Source organism: Elaeis guineensis, chromosome 5 (assembly GCF_000442705.2).
Source record: "Elaeis guineensis isolate ETL-2024a chromosome 5, EG11, whole genome shotgun sequence".
Lineage (NCBI taxonomy): Eukaryota > Viridiplantae > Streptophyta > Magnoliopsida > Arecales > Arecaceae > Elaeis > Elaeis guineensis.
In genome coordinates, this window is record NC_025997.2 from 6,275,276 (window position 1) to 6,296,024 (window position 20,749).

Here is a 20,749-nt window from a genome sequence, read left to right on the forward strand (position 1 = left end):
GCAAGTCTGCCATTGAGACCGTTATGCAGAAGATTCTTTACCTATAGCTGTGAGAGAACCCCTAGCACTCCTGATAACGAAGCCCATTCCACCAAAGATACCTCTCTCCTATACATTGCCATCAAAATTAACTTTGAAGAAGCAAGGGTGATGGCTCTTGAGAGACATATCGATAGAAATATAAAATTTGCAAGAAAACAGCCACAAATTATCCCTATTATCAAAAATCCCTCTTGAACAATCACCTAGATAAACTCTTAAGCCAGTACAGAGGCTCTAAAAAGAATCAAGCCGGGACATTGATAATTTGAGTTGGAGATCTCTAACTTATGCATCAAATAATTTAAAAATTAAATAATAAATATTTTAAATTATATAAAATATTTTTTTTTTAATCAGGCTCTAAAAAGAATCAAGTTGAGATATTGATAATCTGAATTAAAAACTTCTAACATATGCATCAAAAGTCTAAAAATTAAATAATTGAAATAATACAAATATATATATTTTTTAAATTATTTAATATAAAATTTAAAAATTTTTAAATTATATAATTTTTAATATATAAATAATTTGTAAATAATAGAGCAGATTCGATGATTTACAAATTTCGTGACGCCGATGTAAATCTAATTGTATTTGAGTGGAGATTTACTTAAATATAGCCAAATTGAGCGCGCGTTCTCTCTCTCTCCACACGCACGCACGCACGCATACATATACATATATAAATGCATACATAATATATAGAAATATTAATTATGATTCAACGTACATATCACCCCCTTAATTATGGGATAAAGTCAGGTCATCCTATAGCAACCAGGGAACTGGGACCCACTCCAGGTCCATACCTAACCCTTAGATTCATATCCCTGATTCGTCTATTCTTCCAAGTAGAAGGACCGATTATACTGAATTAATTATATATATAAAAAAAAAATGGGGCTGGGAACCATAAATTACAGTAATTTAGTTGGGAAATTGGATGATTTATATCCCAACCGAATCAGAACCCAAGGCACCCACTATAGATACCATACGGGGACCATGCATGGCTTGATGAACATTGCAAGACTCCACCCACTCCACCTGCTTCCCACCCAGCAAATCCAATCATACCGATAGCTGCCCCCCACCTAACGATAAACAAATTCGAAGCTTTACGGCCTCCGCTGCTTCCAGGACATCCACCAAATAAAGAGAACTCCCCCTTCCACAAGCTTACATGTTACTCCTTGACGCCGTCACCCTCTTCATCGACTAGATTCTTAAATAAAGTTCTTTTTTCCGTTTGGTCTCTAGTGGGGGCTGAATAAAGAGTAGGAAAGGAACCTTCACCATCCAAACTAGAGGAGTCCCTCCCTCAAGATAGCCTTATCCCACCAAACCAACCCCTTCCCCACCCTTAAACCTACTCCTTTTCTCTTCTCCACAGCCCCCAGCAGCTACCTCTCTCTCTCTCTCTCTCTATATCCACTCCTCCATCTTCTCCCCCCGTCCTATCGTGCTTCCAACAAAATCTGAATTCCCTGTTCCTCAAGAACAAGCTATCCATTCCAATTCGTTCGCGATGCTTTTCTCTCGCAGGAAGTCGTCCTCCCTTTTCACGCCGGAGCCGTTCATGATGAAGCAAGCGGCGTTTAATGGACGGAAGAACGGCAACCTGTCGATCTTCGTTGTCGTCTTCTCGGTCTTCCTCTTCGCCTTGTTCATGTACAACGAGGACGTCAAGTCCATCGCCGAGTTCCCTTTCTCCTCCAGAAGCAGAGCCAAGTCCCAGGAGGTCTCCCACCAGCACCAAGACCCCTCTTCCGGCCAACAAGAAGGCAAGCCCAAGGGCACGGAGAGCTCGACTACGGAGGTGGAAACCCGCCAAGACGGGGGAGAGGAGAGGCGCCGTACCAAGGTGGTTTTCGCGGACGAGGACGGCCCTGCAGGGGTGCGGCTGCCGGTTATCAAGGAGGTGGAGGAGGCGGCCCACGAGGAGCGAGCGGCCGGGCCCAAGGAGAAGATTAAAGAAGAGGAGAAGTTGGGAGAGAAGGAGGTGGAGGAGGATCGGACGGTTGTGGTGGAGAGGACGGTGGTGAGCGTACCGGAAGGGTGCGATCTGTTCACCGGCCAGTGGGTGTACGACAACGTGACGCGCCCAATATACAAGGAGCATGAGTGCGAGTTCCTCACGGAGCAAGTTACGTGCATGAGGAATGGCAGGAAGGACGATTCCTTCCAGAAGTGGAGGTGGCAGCCTCGGGATTGCAACCTGCCTCGGTGAGTGTTTTGAAAAAAAAAAATTTTTTTTTTTTTTTTTGAATTGGGTTCTGCCATGTGAATCGTGGATTTAAATTTGTATGTATGATTTGGAATTAAGGTTTGATGCGAGGATATTCATGGAGAGGCTAAGAGGGAAGAGGCTGATGTTTGTGGGGGACTCGTTGAACCGGAACCAGTGGGAGTCCATGGTGTGCCTGGTCCAGTCCGCAGCTCCTCCGGGCAAGAAGACGCTTGTCAAGAACGGCTCGCTCAATGTCTTCCGACTCCAGGTAACTCACCGGTTCATTTGCGTCAGAAGCCGTGCGGCCACGGCTTATTGTGAATGAATGGCTGGCTACTCATTTTGACGAAGTGATTGATTAGATTGAAATTGTTTGGAATGCGAAGGAGTATAATGCAACGGTGGAGTTCTACTGGGCGCCGTTCCTGGTGGAATCGAACTCGGACGATCCAAACCTGCACAGCATTCAGAACCGCATCATCATGCCGGAATCGATCAAGAAGCACGGGAAGAACTGGAAGGGAGTGGACTACCTCATCTTCAATACCTACATCTGGTGGATGAACACCTTCAATATGAAAGTCCTGTGAGTATTTAGCTGAGGAATATATGGTGTTCGGGTAATTCTTTCATGCTTGCTTCTAATGGTGGATGTCTGGCTGACGGAACTCTCTTTTGGATCAAACAGGCGAGGATCTTTCGATGAGGGAGCAACAGAGTATGACGAGATGGACCGGCCGAAAACCTACAGAAGGGTCCTGAAGACATGGGCTAAGTGGGTGGAAAAGAATGTGGATCCCAAGCGAACGATGGTGTTCTTCATGAGCATGTCTCCTAACCATATCAAGTAAGGACCGCATCTCTCGCTCACCTCTTTCATTTCCTTCTTCTTGGCCTCACTTGTGGTCACCGGATCCCAACAAAGTAGAAGACAACAATCACGTCCGTGCCCTTAGCCAGCCAGCCAACTTAGACCCGTCTTCATGGTCCACAGCCCTCTCTCACTGGTGGCCTAGAATAGTGGAGGAAAAGAAAAGCCACAACTAATAATTTTGATGGATTTTAGAAGACTTGGATGGCAGGATAGGAATAGAAGCAAAGCAGCTACACTAACTAGCAACAATAATAGTTTCCTTTGTACCAGCCAATGTGCATATCGAGCTGTCCTGGATGCCAAGGCCAGCTATCCAGGCGACCCTGTGGCTGGCAGAATCTTACCATGGTACCACTGTTGTTACTAGTGAAGAGCAGACCCCAGAAGTCTTTTGCTCAATTATTTATGGTTAATGGCGACATGAGTCAAAAAAGAAGCTAAGGACACATGTCTAGAAAAAGCGATTCGCTCTACAAAAGCGGATCCTTCATATGTAGCCTCTAACAAACCCATGTGTCGCCCAGTACTCATATAACTAATCCCTTTATTAACTTTTACGATTTCTAACGTGGTAACCACATTCCGATAACGTACGACCTTTCTGGCCAAATAGTCTATCCTAATTAGCAGACAATCATTACACGTCCTGATCTGAAGAGCTTTGTCTCGAAGCAAATAATTTGCTCGGAACGCCCTTAGTTGCCATTTGCGATCTCATAACTAATTTATGCGCATGTTATCTTGACATCACAATTAACGACAAAGGGCTGCAGATTATTTAGATTAGATTAGGTTGATTAGCTGTCAGATGTGATGATGTTTATATATATACATTACATATAAATATATATATATATATATAGGAGCGAGGAGTGGGACAACCCAAACGGGATAAAGTGTGCACAGGAGACGGAGCCGGTGATGAGCCTTCCGCACGCGCTGGACGTAGGGACTGACTGGCGGCTATTCGACGTGGCGGTAAACGTGACGAGGTCCATGAGGAAGGTGCCCGTCTGGTTCCTCAGCATCACCGCGCTGTCGGAGCTCCGGAAGGACGCGCACACCTCCGTCCACACGCTGCGGCAGGGGAAGCTGCTGACGCGGGAGCAGCAGGCGGACCCGGCCAACTACGCCGACTGCATCCACTGGTGCCTCCCGGGCCTCCCGGACGTCTGGAACGAGTTCCTCTACGCTCGCATCGCCTCCAGCCCTTGGAGCATCTGATCGATGATGCCTCCTTTTTGTTGTTACACTTCCTCTTTTTTTTTTCTTGGTAACCCTTGATGATTTTATTTTTTAAATGCTTGTATTTTTTGGGATCATCTGGGGGTGGCGTGGCAGACAGCGAAAGGGATGAAAGAGAGAGAGCATCATTCTTAGGACATTGGGAAAGAGATGCAGAGGACTTGTTGAGTTGATGGTTGCCACCGCCATGGCGGTTGTTGTGATACATGGCTTCCTCCAATTGTATATTTCATTTGCAAATGGAGAGGAGAATAAGTACAAACTAAAAAAAAAGTTTTTTTTTAAAAAAAATCGTACGTATCCATCAGGCTTGTCTTCCATTTAGATGAAACTCCCGACATTGGAAGATCCCCACTTAAAATATCTGAGGAAATAAAAGGCGGAAAGAATAACGTGATTAGAAAAGTAAGGAAAAAAACATGAAACGCTTTTTTTTTTTTTTTCCTTTTTCCTCTTTTCCTTTTGGTTAGATATCAACAAATTTTCTTGAAGTTTTGTCGCTGGAACGGAATACGCAAAGAGCTTATTTTGGAAGTTACGACTTGCCACGGTGGTTCAAGGTAGAACGGATCAATGCTATTGAGCAGCCTTAGTTTGGTTAGACTAGGTCCAATTAGTCAACCAAGTCTACGGATGGTCAATTTGAGCTTCTTTTTTTTTTTTGTTGATGAAGGGATGGTCGATATGAGTTAATTAGGCGTGTTTGTATCAGATTCAGCCCCACTTCTGTGATTTTTTCTCTAAAATAACAATTCCATGGATTCCACACACGTGCTTCGCCATTCATGTATGGTCCAATATATCCTGCTGCTCTCCTGGGCCACAGAGTTCAAAAGGGCAAAGTGGAGAATCGCATAACTCAAATCTGCGACTTGGCGTCTTTTTAAAAGAAACAGACATGAAAGCGGCCACGGGAACTTATAGATGAAAGAGAAACCGAGCAGCAATCAAACCACACCCCCACCTAATTTATATTATTACCAAGTAGGCAATTTGGGACCCAGCCAGCAACTAAACGAATTCACTGATTTCTACCATCTGGTGCATCTAATGCAAGATTCAAAATTATTGCATGTCCCAAACACGAGGCGGATGAAGAAAATAGTAGCTTTAGCATTGACAGGTGTAACCAATTCTTATTCTACCCTTTACCAAAAAAAAATTCTTACTCCACCGCACTGCCTGATACACGAGGCAGATAAAGAAAATAGTAGCTTTAGCGTTGACGGGTGCAATCAATTCTTTTTCCACAACACCACCTTTCGTATGTTCGACTGCCATAGAAATTAGAAAGCCAAACCAACCGTGCAAGAAAAAATCAGCATTGCCAAACCAGTATTTTGCTTAAGTGCAAAATTTTTTATGACAAATTCATGAATTTGAACAACAGAGAAATTTTTTGATTTGGAAGTAGATTAGTGCAGCACAGAAAAACATAAACAGAATTGATAAATAGAAAGTAACCTGTTGACTCATTCTCATCCCAGATAGGGGATGTGCAATGTACAAATGATAGGATTTCTGCATTTTTTTTTTCCTGAAACTTCCGCAAAAACCGGACAGCTTTTGGATATTCCTTTTCAGAGACGTATCCCTAGCCACAAAATCTCGTGACATTCCAATCATGCATCATTATCACAACAAAAATGGATAGCACTACAAACTGACATCATTTCTTCAAAACAAATCAGTTTGAGAAACAGAGTTTCAAGAGTATACAATCAGTGACTTGGGTAACAGATCCAACAAGCAGAATACCCAACTTCTGCTATCTATGTAGAAATCATTCCGTTTCTCCAGTGCTTCCTCGAGGCTTTTCCGACATTTCTCATATTCCAGTAGTCACAATTCAAACTACTTTCCATCACATGTTGATTTCAAAACATTGCTGACATTTTTTTGTCTCATTTGTCAGTTATGTCCAAGAAAATATCTATACCAGCATTAATTCCCATTTATAATGGCAGTACCTGTAAACTAATATGAATTTTGTCAAAAATATTATTGTTTGTAATTCTTTAACCTTCGTATTCTATAGCATAATAATTCTCGCAATATGCAGGATTTAGTATTAATCCAAATCTTTTGCCTTGCATCCTACTAGAAACATCACACAAACATCATTCATAAGGTACAATCAAGTTGATGCTCATTCATCAGATTTAGTTCCTTCCAAACTCCTCTTACAAGTCCATACCGACCTCCCATATAAACGATCGAGCAAGCCTTGAAAAATTATAAAATCCCAAAACCTTGTCAAAAGCTAATCCATGATATCCAATACCTCAGTTGCATTTATTGTTACTGAAACCCATTACAGAACCCCAGTGACAACTCTGATACATCTGTATGAAACAAAATGCGCCCAGAAAAAACAAGCTAACCTAGAAATGTAAGAGCAAATTATAGAAATAAAAGATAAAATTTCAGTGTTGACATTTTTGAGACTTAACCATTACTGCAGACAATGCAAGAGTAATTTATTTATCCTTCTTTTTTTTTAAAAAAAAAAAAGAAGAATAGGTAAGTCATATCTCCACTAAAAGCACTCAGTGACACCTAATCAATAGTAAAAATATCTAGAAAACATCAGTTTTACGTTTAGATGCTCCATCACTGAAGGATTGCATGTTCATGGGCAGGATTTGCCCAGTATTCAAGCAGGCCATGCCTCCATAATTAATCATGGTATGATACTCTGAATCAAGACACAACTAGCATTCCGTATTATGAGAAGGTCGAGAACCCTGCTCTACAAGTGCTTATAGTCCGGTCCATCATTAATGTTTGTATCTTGACTGGCTTCTTTTGGGTCCTTGATTAACCCCAGGCACCGGAGCAATATGTGGTGAAGCATTTCATAGAGAGCTCCAAGTCAAATTACACTGAAATGACTGTATCCATTTACTTATTTACCAGTGTCAATTCTATGTAGTTTATAGCTTCAGTCTCTAAATTCCTTCCCATGATCAATAATCAATTAACAGGATTAATCAATACAATGGTAGACGCTCAAACAATATCAAATGGTATTTACCTACTTGATCTATTATTCATACAAGGGGCATACATTTCTATTCTAACATCAAACAAACATTTATACCTTAACATATATTCTCCTCAAAAACCTCCTACTTAGTATTTACCATACAAATATTATACTCATACCCAGGAATATTAGAAACCATAATCAATTCTTCCATTCGCTAATTGGTCGTACACAGGATTTTCTGACTACACCTTGATGAACCGGCATGTACTCATATTCAGGTGATATAATCATCTAAATGATTACAAAGTAGACTGGAAAAATCGAAAATACAAGCCATATGCATCACAAAGGGTGTGAAAAGCGGAGTGCACTCAATATCATAGATGCAGTAGTTCAATCAACACCAGAGGGCAGTTTAATTTACAGTAGTACAATTTCACCAGCTGCAATAAAGAAAGTCATTTATGCAAATTAAATGATGCAGAATGTTGGTCAAACCAGCCCTCTATACCTTTTCTCATGGCTTTGATAATTTGGCTGAACAGAGGATAGGCAACAACGAGCAGTTTCCACCCCATGAAACAGAAGGCTCATGAAGAACTAATTGCCATAACACTGAGACAGAACTGCACAATAAGACAAGATTTGCTCCTTCAGCTCTGGACAACCATCCTGCTCTAAGAAGTTTTCAGCCTCTTGAAATAAATTTGTCAATCTCAGTGATTCCTTTGGCATGAGTTGTTGGCAGTAACAAGCGCAGCAAAGGAACCATGGACAAAGACATGGGAGCCTTTAGCTTGATCTTCTGAATTGCAGACTTCACAACATGGGGAGGTGGGATGTCATACCAAAGAAGATACCAAGAAAGATGCATAGCATCCATCTGATCCCCATCACTTTGGCTACTGGGCCACTTCCCCAAATCTAAATAGATGAGAAAGTTGTCCCTGAGCTTTTTGGAATTTGCCAGAATCTCTTCAATGCATTTCCTGATGGATTCCATGAATGTAGACTGAATGATGCCTCTACCATTACAAGACAGTTTGCCACTGATCAAAGCTTCATTGTATGCTAGTGCAAGCTGCAGGATGGCATGCAACAAAATCTCCCATCGGTACATATAGTTACAGTTAGAACCAATAAAGACATTTTCTAAATTCATTTATGCTAGTGAAGTTTCAGTTATCAAAACAAAATGACAACTGAAATGCTGATTTTAAAATAAAAACAGTAAAAAAAACTAAGCTGCATGGATTAACATTTAGTTATTGCTTTCATGGAAACATCATCGGTAAATAACACAAGAAAAACTAACAAAGTAAAAAAGAATTTCATACTAGGTGGAGATATAAGGTGTATGTACTCACACTGAAGAAATAAATGAACCATCTAAGCTCATAGAAACAGGAGGAGTACCCTAATATTGCTTCACGATTATCTAACAGAGCAGCATGCTTTTCACTCTAGCAAGGTCACTCATTTTTCATATTTTCAAATTCACATTATCTGTTGTTCAAACTAACGCTGCAGCTTCCATGAACCTGCTCTATCTTTGTGTCCTTAGTTTCAGCAAGAGAAGATAAAATTACAAGTACTTACCTTTAAACTGGAAAGAAAAAGTGAATCCTGAAAAACAAGAGCACCACTTTTCATCTGTTCCCACATTGATCCGATCATCGTATACAACGACAAATAGACCTGTATACCCAGTCATGAATAATCAGCTCCCTGAAGCATCAATATTTAACAAGAAGAAGGTAACAAATGAGAAAATATTCTATAAAGCCATAAAGTACCTGCAGAAGAGCTGGCCTGTCTTTGCTCACACATTCAAATAGTACTTGTGAGCAGAACTCCTGGAAATTGGCATCAGATCTGCAATTTACAAAATAATTGATTAAATATAGAAGTCAGTCCAAATTTTTCTGTGCAAGGATTAAAATGTTGCATCCACTCCAGTCAATATGGACCAGAGCATATCATTACAGTGACTTAATGGCACATGGCACTACTATGTGCTAAAGCATGTGAGCTAGAGTGTGCCCATGAGTGCTAGTGCCAAGGCATTAAAAATGCCATAAGCTCTGCTAGGGCCCGGCTGGTGTCCCACCAGTAAACAACACTTGAAACCTTGTGCACAAACATGTGCATATGAGAGATTATAATCCAAGAGTTGATTTAACAAAAGAATAAAAAATTGGATAAACATAGACAAGGTACCAATGTTTGACGTATTAGTAGGTTGATAGGGTGTTCCACCATCTTGAGTGTCGAGACTAAATGAGTCAAGAAAAGGATTGGGATGGGGCAGGACATCTGCCATGCCGAGTGTAGGTATACAAGGCATCTCGTTCCACAAAAAAAACTAGTGACAGCCCTATCCTATGGTATATAAAAGCTCGCGCTGCTTCATACCCACTGGCACCCACTAGCCCACATTCAATAGCAATAAAGACCAAGTTACGTCGAACAATTCTGAACCAAGCAATTCAGGTGCCAAACTGGTCAAGAATTGGGAATCATTTGAGCAATCAAGACAATTTGATCCCTTAAAACCCTTCCAAGCACACCCCCACCCCCCCACCCCCCCGCGCATTCCCTTCTCCAACCATCCACCATGATCGGAGCTTCGAAGCTCCACCATGTGCATCGATCGGTCAATCACTCATCTCACTTGCTCAATCCCTCATCTTGCTTATTTGGTCCCTTGTCTTGCTCCTTTCAATGCTGATCAATGTCTACCGATGTTGATCGACACCCAAGTAAGCCCCTCCCCCTTCTCTCCCTCTCTCGCCCCCTTCCTCTCCCTCTCCTCTCCTTGGTTCAGTATGTCCCGGCATGGTACGGTACATGATATGATATACACTTATACTATATCGAACCGATTGCCTACTAGAATGAGCCTAGTATAGGTCCAACAAACCTTATGCTGATGTCTTTTTCTATCAAGAGAAGGGCAAGGCATAACAAGCCTAATAGCTCAATTAAGCAATCGTGTGGACGTGCCACCGGCATCTAGAGACCCAGAAAGAAGATAAAAGGAGGGCTATGATGAAGATGATAGTAATGTGGTTCAGGTGTCTTGACCTTCAAAGACTTTTATTACTCTCACACTGCTTGAGAGAAGGATGAGAAGCAAGGTGCAGCCAAGGCTACCAAATATTCTACCACTACTAGTAAACTAGAGTCCCATATGGAAACTAAAAACAAGGAGTTCGAAGGTAAAATGCAAGAATTTAAAGGAACTGTAAATGAAAAAGACAATTGCAAATCAAAGCTGAAGATAAAGTCTAATTCTTTGAGTGGTGAAAAGGCTTCTAATTCATATTACAATCTATTATTTACACTAGAAGACACGATATTGTAACCACCCACTCCAATGATAGTAATTCATGTCTAGCCATTACTTCTGACAATTTTGACAACTAATGCCAACTATCATCCACAACTCACTAATCCAATCAAGGAAAAGGAAGAATTCCTTCAATCTGCTCAAATCAAATCTCACAAAAGAAAATTTTTAAAAAAAAAATTAACGATAGGATTTAGGTCCCCTTTTTTTTCATCCATGATTCAAAAATTGAGATACATATTGCATCTATTTATAATAATAAGATCTACCCTTACATAATCCAAGTTGGACTCCTTTCCTAGTTCGAATATGACTGGCTTCCAAATAATAAATATGACTCGTAGAAATAAACATAAAAAATGATAAAATCCTTCAAAAAATGGATCTTAACTCCTACAGCAACTTTGTCTGCTAATGCTCCTAATTCTTCCTGAATCAGAAGATACTCCAATCAAAGCCTTTTCCCGCAAAAAAAAAAAAAAAATCAATTTGACCAGTCCGTTTCGAGGTCCAAATGATGGAATTCAGTCCCTCTCTCTTTCTTTTCCTCTCTTTCCTTCCCTTCTCCCTCCCCCCTCCCCACCAATTTCTCGATTTGAAAACTAAAACTGTCCCATTCAGCCTCCAATATGGCTCGATATATCCCCAACAAGGCGGTTCAGGATGATCCCGCCGACCTTGCTCGCATTTATCCTAACAACTGGATCTTGTATCATTTGTCAAATCGATAACCATGCTAGATCGGTCTCATCTCACAATTGGTTTTCACTCAGTCTGCCCATGATAATTTATCCGTGCCGTTTGTCTCGGCTTATATAACGGTGCTCCATGCTAAGGTACCCTCAAACCAACTCAATCAACTCCCCTATATGGTGCTTGCTGCTTCAGCCTATCAAACGATACCTTATCCTTGGTGAGACCGCATGATATAAAAGTTTCCGATCTCATTTGGTTCCAGATTGGAGACCCCTCAAATCATATCCCAGAATCACCACACGTATGGTGATTCCCAGGTTTCAGAATGTGGTGTAAACACCTTGGTAAGGACTGTTGCATCCAAGTTGTCCCTGCTACTGAAATATATTCCTCTGACCTAGTTTGTCAATAAAGTTGCAACTTTAGATAAGGTAGTACCATAAATATTCAGCTGACATGGCAATACACGAATCTAAGCCAATGATTCCTTTCATTGCATGCTAAAAATCAAATACACTACAACTGAAACTGCAAAAACTACACTTTGAAAAGAACGCTACCAAGATAAGTTCATCAAACAAAAGAAAATATTTCAATTTATGGTAACAACCAGTGAACAATTTGAAAGGATCAAGTGAAGGATGAGGCACTTGCCTGTTGTTCCAGTAGGAGTCGCAGCAAAGTTGGGCAAAAGCTATCAAGCTTGGATCAGCAGAAAATGTACCAACCAACTGATCAACCTTAAATGAACCAGGCTCACAGTTACTACCAATATCTGTAGTCGAACTGCACAACTCTAATGCATCGCAAACCTGTAACCAGGAATGATGCTTTAATAATACATCAATATATCTGGAAGGGGGAACCAGCAATTAGTTCCAACCTTGTGCATTGCCCGGGAAAGCAAAGACTGACATCCAATTGGGTCATCCACATAAGAACAAGATCCAACTTTCCGCTTTATATATAGCAGACCACCATTAAAAGGGTCACCCTTATCTCCCGATCTCCACCAAGGCTTATCTTTTTAAGAGAACACCAAAGACATGAAAATTACCACTGAAAAATTTGTTAACGATGAGAAAACTGAGCTTAAGAAGAAGGGACATTTCCCCATTAGCATACCTTCAGGTGCAAGCTCTACAACTTGAGGCCAATATCTAGGCCCACAAACTTGAACACTCTTCAGCTGTCAGCAGAATGAACATCATTTCAATCAGGATATAACTTCACCATCTGGCATCTAGAAATAATAGATGTATATTTTTCCACTTGCGCATTTTTCTCCAAGATCTTCATTTGTTTTTGAAGGGACTTATGTCCATAGGGCAGACCAAGTTATACATGGTTCTCTCTCCAAATACTACATTAAATAATTCAGCTCATGCAGAATTTACTACTTCTAGTGTTTTCACAAAGAACTTGATTTTGCAAAAAGCTTCCACTTGATGAAGGACCCAATGGGCCTATGCTGACTTTTCTAAGGTTATTTTTAGATACATACCAGAGAGCGTTCTGGCAGAATGCAGGGCGTCACTTCACAAAAGGTTGTCTCAGCATAATGTTCTGTTTCTCTGACAGTCACTTCAAGGGGGCAATAAACTGGCAGACCTGTATCAACATCTACTGTCTGTACCCAACGAGATTCCGCAGCAATTACATATAAATGCCTGAAGGCCTAGAATAATTGCCACATCAACTAGTTAATGAGGAGAATGATGAAATAGTTGATGAACCTTTTAATGCAGAAAAGCCTAGCATACCTGAAGGTGGCAACGATTGTCGTTTGGTCCAGTAGGCAGACGAGGGTAGAGAGTGTTTAACAATGCAGCAATCGCACTGTTTCCAGTTGAAAAGGTTTGCATACCACCGCCAAGAAACAAGAATCCAATGGCCAAGTTTACCTACAATGCATAAAGAAACTCAGGAGAACGATATCTAGTTTAATGAACTTGAACCAGAGTTTAAATTTGTCTTATGTGATGAATCATATTTGCTTGATGATATTTTCATCCATTGGCAGTAAAACAAGACATAATAAAGAAGAATTTCAAGAATAACTTTAATCATTTTCTCACACAAGTGCAACACATGGCTAAGCTTACACGGGAAGAAGATAAAAGCCACTGTGACTCACAAGATCATACTTTAATGAATTCCAACCAGAGGTTTGAGTTGTCCAAATTAACGATTCACATGTTCAAGGATTTTTTCCAGTTTGGTATTCAAGAGTAAAAATCACACATGACATCTCACATTGGAGACTACAAAGTGCTACAAAGCAAGAATTTGACTTGCAAACCTTGTATCCAAAAATAAATGGAATAGACCGTAGACAGGAAGCAACTCAACTTGGAAACAACATAAGAAACATATACCTTTACTATATTGGACAAATTTACATTTAACTTATTGCCACCATAGATTTGATACATGTATGTTTGCCTGCCATCATCTAGGCATACTAATGCAAAATGCTACGTTACCTTTAATCATAATATTTACATGAGATGTTTGTTGGCACCATTAACCCAAACCTGGTAACTTTACCTACCAAAGATTGGTGACTAAATTAAATGGGCAACAGCATATAACACTTTAGGTTATAGATGTGCCTTGCTGTGTTTATATATGCTAGAGTATAAGAGCATTCAAAATCCACGAACCAAAAGTTACAAAAATATATATTATCCTTAAACCCACCTGTCATGTTTCTTCAAAAGCTAATAAGATAAAGCCAAGAAAAAAACAAAAAGGAGAATGATGAGAAAATAAAGTCGAACTGGTCACAACCCATCAAAAAAGACACTCAATAAGTGGCAGTATCTAAAAATATAACAAAATATGAAATACCCAAGTACTATAAAGGGATACATGCATTTATTATTTATTTACAAAACTAAAAGACATGACAAACACATACTGCGATCTGAATTCCATAATGTATATGCCCATCTGCAGATCTTCGGCCACGAAGGTATCTCAATAATCGAAATGTTTGCAGATGTCCAGAACCTGCCATAACCTAGCCCCACATAACACATTATTTAGAAATGAGATTTAAAAACAAAATCAAGTTTAAACAGACGTTATAAGATTGATCAACTAAGAAATTAGAAACAGGCAGTGGTTGAAACCAATGGCCTTACATAACCATATGAGTGGAAGGAAAATTGATGAAGGCACGTCGACTGCAACTTAAGTTGAATATATCAAGTAGTAACAGATGCTTAAATGGGGTTGCTTTCTTTCTTGGGGGAAACATAAATGGTGTTCCTTAATGGCTATGTGCTTTTGAGATTCACTTGTTTGGACCACACTAAGGCCAGTAATGTTGCATGGTCAATATGATGGGAAATTGAAACAAAACAACAATCGTAAATACAACTACCGTATGGGTCGAAGTAGAGTTTTATGGGTGTTCTGATGATCTGTACAGTTCAGAGGTATTTTCATTATTTGGTATTCTACTCTGGTCGGGTCTTATTTGGGACAGAATTTGGATCATTTTGGTTTGCTGGTCCAACATGTAATGGTAGTTATTTTACAGGGGATTTTGGAAAGGGACATGAGGTGTCAGGTGGGGTTGGGTGAGAAGTTTGACCTTTGAGGCATGAAGCTTCTCCAAGAAGCCTCTAGCTTTAATTCGGGACTTAAGAGGCCTCTTTTCAAGGGGCTTTTTTGTTCTGCTGTTTTACTCCAGAGTCACTACTCTCTCAGCAAGCATATCAAGTATTGGAAGTGAAGGTTTTGTTGGGTCGACCCGCAGCACCTTCCAATCCCCATGTCGCTGCATCATGAGAGGTCATGCATTCTCTGCTGTTTGCCTTTCTTTTATGATCTGTGAAGGTCCAGATCTCAGGTACTTATCTGAAGAAATACCTGATGTTTGTAATCTAAGGTTTATCTCAGATTTTGTTCTTAGTTGGTAAGTGGTTATTTACCATTCTGCATTGAATCTGCTCCTAACCTGTGCTTTGATTCATGAAAAGAACCTTGTCTGTCTGTTATTTAGTGGAGTTATTTCTCTATTGGAAACAAATATGCTTATTTTCTATTATCAGTTCACTTCAGAAATCAAAATCATAGATTCAAAAGGTTAAGAAATCAAAAACATAGATGCAAACAAGAATAGTGTAAACATATGAAAGTATTAAAATGGATAAATCAAAAACAGAAAAGGCTTTTAGAAATGAATGAAGCACAAGTCTCACAGTTGTTGACTACACTCACAGATAATTGGTCAAGATGTGATAGACGTAGAGAACAAAGAATTGTGAGGAGGCCAAATGATAAGGAGAGTTTTGATTTGGATCCAAGTAAAATTGAAGGCAAAGTCCACAAAAACTTGGATGAAAAGTTTGACTAACAAAGGAATTTCAAAGAGCTTGTGCCATCCAAGGGCATGGCCCTTAAAAATATATATTGAATCAAGTGGTTCTGAATCAAAGAAAAAAAAGAACAAATTACAAAAGCCTCCTTGAGGCTTATGTTAATTACACTTACATCCAATAATTTATAAAACATACACTTACACCCAATTAAGTTTACAGCATTAGCAGAACCATTAACCTCATGTGAAAAGACGAAATTGCCTTGGGTGGAGAGAATGCACATTTTTTTGTATAGTGGCTGTTATGTCACTTAAGGTTATTTTGATCATTACTGAATTTTTTTCCATCATGGTATTTTAGTCCTATTTAAGGTTAATGGTCTAACTAACGTTCAGTTAAGTTATGGGCAAAATATTGGATAAAAATAAACCTCTGGCGGGTAAGCATAGGTTTCCCAAACTATTGGGTGTAACTGTAATTTACCTATAATCTCAAGGGGTTTTTTGTAATTTACTCAAAATAAAAGATGCAAAAAATTTATTTCTCAATTATCATGGCTATATTCTTAGTTAACTTATAAATGATTAAATTTTCATATTCTTCATTTATTGGCAATGTCAATAGTTGAATTTCAAAACAAATGGACAACTTAGAGAGACAAAAAAAATATTATAACTCAATAAGCACAAAATTCATGATCATTTTAAATTAGCCAATATCAAAAGAATCATCGAAAATAGAAATACAATATAAACTACCAAAATTTAAGAAAATGTAACAAATAAATAATGTGCTAGATTGGTCATAAACTCACAATTGTGTTCATAACCATGGTAAGCCATACCACGCCAAACCATCCAGTTCAGTGCGTATCAAACCATCTGATCCGATGTATATTGAACTAAACCAATGGAGAAACAAGACAGTTCACCTATAACCTATAATGTGCTAAATAGGCCGAACCAGCACTAATTCGATTAAACCCCCTCTAGCTCAATTGAAGCCCACCCGACTCAACCTTTTGATTAAAACCCCTTGGCTCGATTCGCAATCTCTCGAGAGAAACTCCTCCCCTGCCGCTCATGATCGTAGCACCTCTCTCCCCAACCCTGGCATTGCCAATAAGTGTCCTCTTCCTCCTCCGCCTCCTCCCTCTCCCTCTCCCTCTCCCTCTCCCTCTCTCTCTCACACACACACACAACTGGGATTAGGGTTAGGTTTTGTCGAGGGCCCCCCTTCCTCTCCCCCCTACCCCCGATAATGACCAACAAGGGCTTTCGACCACTCTTTCTCTCTCAGCCTCTCTCTCCTCTCTCTCTTCCTCTTACTCCCTCTCTGGCTCTCCCTGTTTCGATACACCCCAGAATGGCACAATACGAACCCATACCATGCCGAATCAATCACCCGCCAATACGCTCTCTGGTACCGATTCAGCAGACCTTGTTCATAACCATTTGAGGGAAGAACTATCCTATCTAATTTATAATGTTCAAATAACACCACAAATACATACAAAGTTTAATAAAACTTTATAACTAACTGATAGAAGCATAGTGTTTTTTGATTAGCAAACTTACTATAACGAAATATGATACTTAAAGTTCATTAATCAACCAAACTGAACACAAGTATTCCATGAAGGTGACTCAGAGCATTTAGCACATTAAGCAAACTTACCATAATGAAAATATGATGTTTAAGTTCATTAATCAACCAAAGTGAACACATCAAGTATTACATAAAGGTGATCTGGAGCACTTAGTATATTGAATTTAGAAAACATCCAAACATGGAATAATTTCACATATAAAATTTTAAAGCACCACAAGTTAAAAATTCAACGATCTACCAATAGAAACCAAGGTTCACCATCTTAGGAGTGGGCTCCATACCAATGCCAACCTATTACTGTGTCGGTATAGGCCAATTTGGCATATTGAGTGTCAATACACACTCATACCACATACTAGTACCGAATCAATACCGTATGCTCTGTATATTAGACAAAAAAGAAAAAAAAAATATTCATCTAACCACAGAGAGAGAAAGAACGATAAGATGCAGGCAAATCTCCAGAGTCCCACGATCTACATATTGCAGCAATCCCTTTGGTAAGGCATTTACACTCGTAATTGGTACGTGCTTAAGCTGCACTAGTCGAAAGAAATAACCTCAACATACAAACAAATTAGCATAGAAAAGTATAGGGATCATAATAGAAGAGAACATACCTCATTAAGAAAATAAATAGCATAATTATAAAGCAACTCTTGGGCATCACCACTTTTTGTGCCAGCATACTTTAGTCCTACAGGCATTATTGCACACTAGTAATAATTCAAAAAAATGACAACATACTTTAAGTTATAGTAAAGCCTTGAACATACTTTAAGTTATACTATTATAGTAGAGCATTGCCTAAAAGTACAATATTGTAGTGGGAACTTAATAACAAAAATTAAAAGTGTAACATTCTGACAATGCAACAACAAATTTTCAATTTGATATTGCATTACAACTTTTGATTTTAAAAGAACTAAAAGGTATCTAATTGTTAGAAAATATTCTTGCACAAACATCATAAAAGGCGTGCAAGCAAAATAAGGAAAGTGAAGTCTCCTTTCCATTACCATATGTATAAATTGTGTATAGATGTGTAGCCCAAACACAAATAAAGGATGATCCCATAATGCATGAGAAATGGAAAAAAGGCTATAGCCTTCATGCATCCATGCTTTGTTGTTAGTTCATTCCCAATTAGTGCATTACAGTTTTATTCCAATAGATGCTACTCAAAGAATGATTATACTACAACAAAAAAGATACTTTTAGCAGTTCTTCTGAGGACATGGCACTGATAAATTAATGCAGTGCAAAAATAAAACTAAAATGAAAGGATCGTTGTGCCGGTACTATTCCATGCCGAGCCCATACTGACATGGTAGAGAAAAGCGGGGGAGAGGAAGAACAGGAGAGAGGAAGAGAGAGAGAGAGGGAGGGGGAGGGAGACGGAGAGGGAGGAAGGGAGAGAAACGGTGAAGGCTGATGGAGCATGGCCCGACATAGCAAAGAGGGCAAGGGAGAGGAAGAGAGAGAGAAAGAGAGAGATTTGGGGGGGGGCGAGGGTGGGGGGCAATGGAGGCCGTCAAGTTTGAAAATTTTAAGTGAAGTTGGCACCTTGCCGACTTCACTTAAAATTCCCAAAATAACAAGCAAGGCCCTGAATGAAATACGGGGCGAAGCCCCTCCTCTGGCCCTTCCTTCCACTCTTCGGTCCTCCACGACCCTTCAATGGACTCCATCTCTCCCCCTCCCTCTCCCTCTCCCTCCCCCTCCCTTCCCTTTTCTCTCTTTTCCTCTCTTTCCTTCTCCCTCTCCCCCTCCACCGATTTCTCGTATTGAATGCCGGAACTATCTCGATCAACTGCTAGCATAGCTTGGTACACCACAAACAAGGCGGCTCAGGATGGTTCTGCATTCCTTGTTAAAATATCCCGATCCACTGCTAGCATGGCTTGGTATGCCACAAACAAGGGGGCTCAAGACAGCTCTGCATTCCTTGTTAAATGTATCCGTTAACTTTAATGATTGAGCAACTCAACTCTTAACTTTAAAAGGCTATGGAAGACTGATGGAGTACCAAGTGAAATGCAAGCACCAGCAACTATATTAACATATGCCTGAACAAGAGCATCTACATCGTATTCATCACCATCCATCACCCCTTCTTCTAATCTCAAGACCCCAACTTTGACAATTTCAGGAATCTGAGATTCAATCCAATCACTAGACGGCCGAATCCTACATGCAAAAATATGAAATATGATATTGTCCTTTTATCAACAGTTAAGAAATTTCCACGAACAAATTTAGCAAAATCACCTGCACCACATTATCAAATTTCGAGCAATGATACGGAGCATGATAAAGTCAGGCCGCACATACTGCAGATCAAAGTGAGTGACAGGAATATGGAGTCTAGATGCCACTACTTCAGATTCTGTCTGTACCAAGAATTGGAGTTAGTATTTAAAATTTGTAATGTGAGGACCTAATACAATAATCAGACTACACACTAAATTTTGATGGAATTTCTGATTAAATAACTTTACCTTCAAAAATATCAGAGCTAGTGCAATTGTAGCTCCAGGTGCAGTTACATCAACATTTATTTGTTCCCCATCCATCATCTGAATAAAACAGAAAAACACATATCAACTACTAATACTAATAAACAAGTTGGGATTGCAGAATGCTTTAGGTGGTGGAAAAAATTCACTAGAAATAATGTGGAACCTGCCCAACATTGCGGTTGTGATCATCTGTTGTTTGCACTGAAGTTAAACATATTTCCTGAGGAAAAACAAGAAAAACTTAAGAACTTTGTTATAAATATCTAGAAGTCACCAAAAGATTGATTCAAACTGGTGTCATGTGTTTTAATCCCAGAAAACATCAAAACTCAGGGAAAAGAATAATAAATAGTTTCTCAAAGTATACATTGGAAACTCCTCTTTCACCAATATATTGGAAAAGCCGATCCATGAAAGTATCCATGAAGCCAAATGCATCTTTGCCTCGCCCTAAACAAAAAAGGAAATGAAAATGTTCAGTGACTTGCTTCCAAGCACATGTTAGTTCATTTTCCTAACAATACACAATATACCTAAGGCCACAAGTCCTAATGCAGCTCCTGCAGCAACAGCATATCCTTCTCTTTCGAGGACATTATCACCACCACTTCTGCGGCCTATCTCACCCTGCAAGCAATTAAACTACAAAATTAGATAAATGACTTGCCAAAGAAAATGTAAGAGTAGCATCCAGATTTTAAAACCTGTGATATAATAATATGCAGTTCAACCAATTTCAAGGAGTTGTCGCATGTCAATATCAGAAAAAATGAATTGAAGTGTGTTTGACTGCACAGAGAATGGCATCAAGACAAACAACTTGAATTTGAACAAAAGCAGCAAGTATG

The 20,749-nt window shown here is 39.6% G+C and overlaps 2 protein-coding genes across 4 annotated transcripts in view; one reads left to right on the forward strand and one right to left on the reverse strand.

Moving 5' to 3' along the window:
- The first annotated feature begins 1,431 nt into the window (after positions 1-1,431).
- LOC105044582 (xylan O-acetyltransferase 1) lies at positions 1,432-4,694 on the forward strand. 2 transcript variants are annotated; one of them, XM_029264471.2, is made up of 5 exons: positions 1,432-2,271; positions 2,372-2,543; positions 2,638-2,861; positions 2,964-3,122; positions 4,013-4,694. In XM_029264471.2, exons 1-5 carry the CDS (start codon positions 1,574-1,576, stop codon positions 4,371-4,373), a joined length of 1,614 nt encoding a protein of 537 aa, XP_029120304.1. In that variant the 5' UTR covers positions 1,432-1,573; the 3' UTR covers positions 4,374-4,694. The 2 variants fall into 2 exon arrangements, with proteins under 2 accessions (XP_029120304.1, XP_010920820.1); XM_010922518.4 differs by having other exon boundaries at positions 2,662-2,861.
- Positions 4,695-7,738: 3,044 nt separating this feature from the next.
- LOC105044695 (anaphase-promoting complex subunit 1) overlaps positions 7,739-20,749 on the reverse strand; it is a 62,683-nt gene continuing 49,672 nt past the window's right edge. The window contains exons 21-37 of one of the 2 annotated variants that reach the window (XM_073257274.1): positions 20,435-20,528; positions 20,269-20,351; positions 20,065-20,121; positions 19,881-19,958; positions 19,651-19,772; positions 19,409-19,569; positions 18,000-18,076; positions 17,803-17,916; positions 14,358-14,459; positions 13,198-13,338; positions 12,939-13,112; positions 12,560-12,623; positions 12,318-12,457; positions 12,089-12,246; positions 9,183-9,261; positions 8,986-9,084; positions 7,739-8,467 (exon numbers count right to left, since the gene is read on the reverse strand). In XM_073257274.1, the coding sequence (XP_073113375.1) occupies positions 8,075-8,467; positions 8,986-9,084; positions 9,183-9,261; positions 12,089-12,246; positions 12,318-12,457; positions 12,560-12,623; positions 12,939-13,112; positions 13,198-13,338; positions 14,358-14,459; positions 17,803-17,916; positions 18,000-18,076; positions 19,409-19,569; positions 19,651-19,772; positions 19,881-19,958; positions 20,065-20,121; positions 20,269-20,351; positions 20,435-20,528 (2,136 nt within the window). In that variant the 3' untranslated portion in view covers positions 7,739-8,074. The remainder of the gene's footprint in view (positions 8,468-8,985; positions 9,085-9,182; positions 9,262-12,088; positions 12,247-12,317; positions 12,458-12,559; positions 12,624-12,938; positions 13,113-13,197; positions 13,339-14,357; positions 14,460-17,802; positions 17,917-17,999; positions 18,077-19,408; positions 19,570-19,650; positions 19,773-19,880; positions 19,959-20,064; positions 20,122-20,268; positions 20,352-20,434; positions 20,529-20,749) is intronic. The other variant, XM_073257275.1, reaches the window with a different exon arrangement.

What these genes read in the sequence shown, in the direction of transcription:
- LOC105044582 (XM_029264471.2), top strand. Translation starts at nt 1,574, where the DNA reads ATGCTTTTCTCTCGCAGGAAGTCGTCCTCCCTTTTCACGCCGGAGCCG. An exon ending in TCAATGTCTTCCGACTCCAG is followed by an intron (nt 2,544 to 2,637) that starts GTAACTCACCGG and finishes GTGATTGATTAG; the next exon opens with ATTGAAATTGTTTGGAATGC. An exon ending in ATGTCTCCTAACCATATCAA is followed by an intron (nt 3,123 to 4,012) that starts GTAAGGACCGCA and finishes ATATATATATAG; the next exon opens with GAGCGAGGAGTGGGACAACC.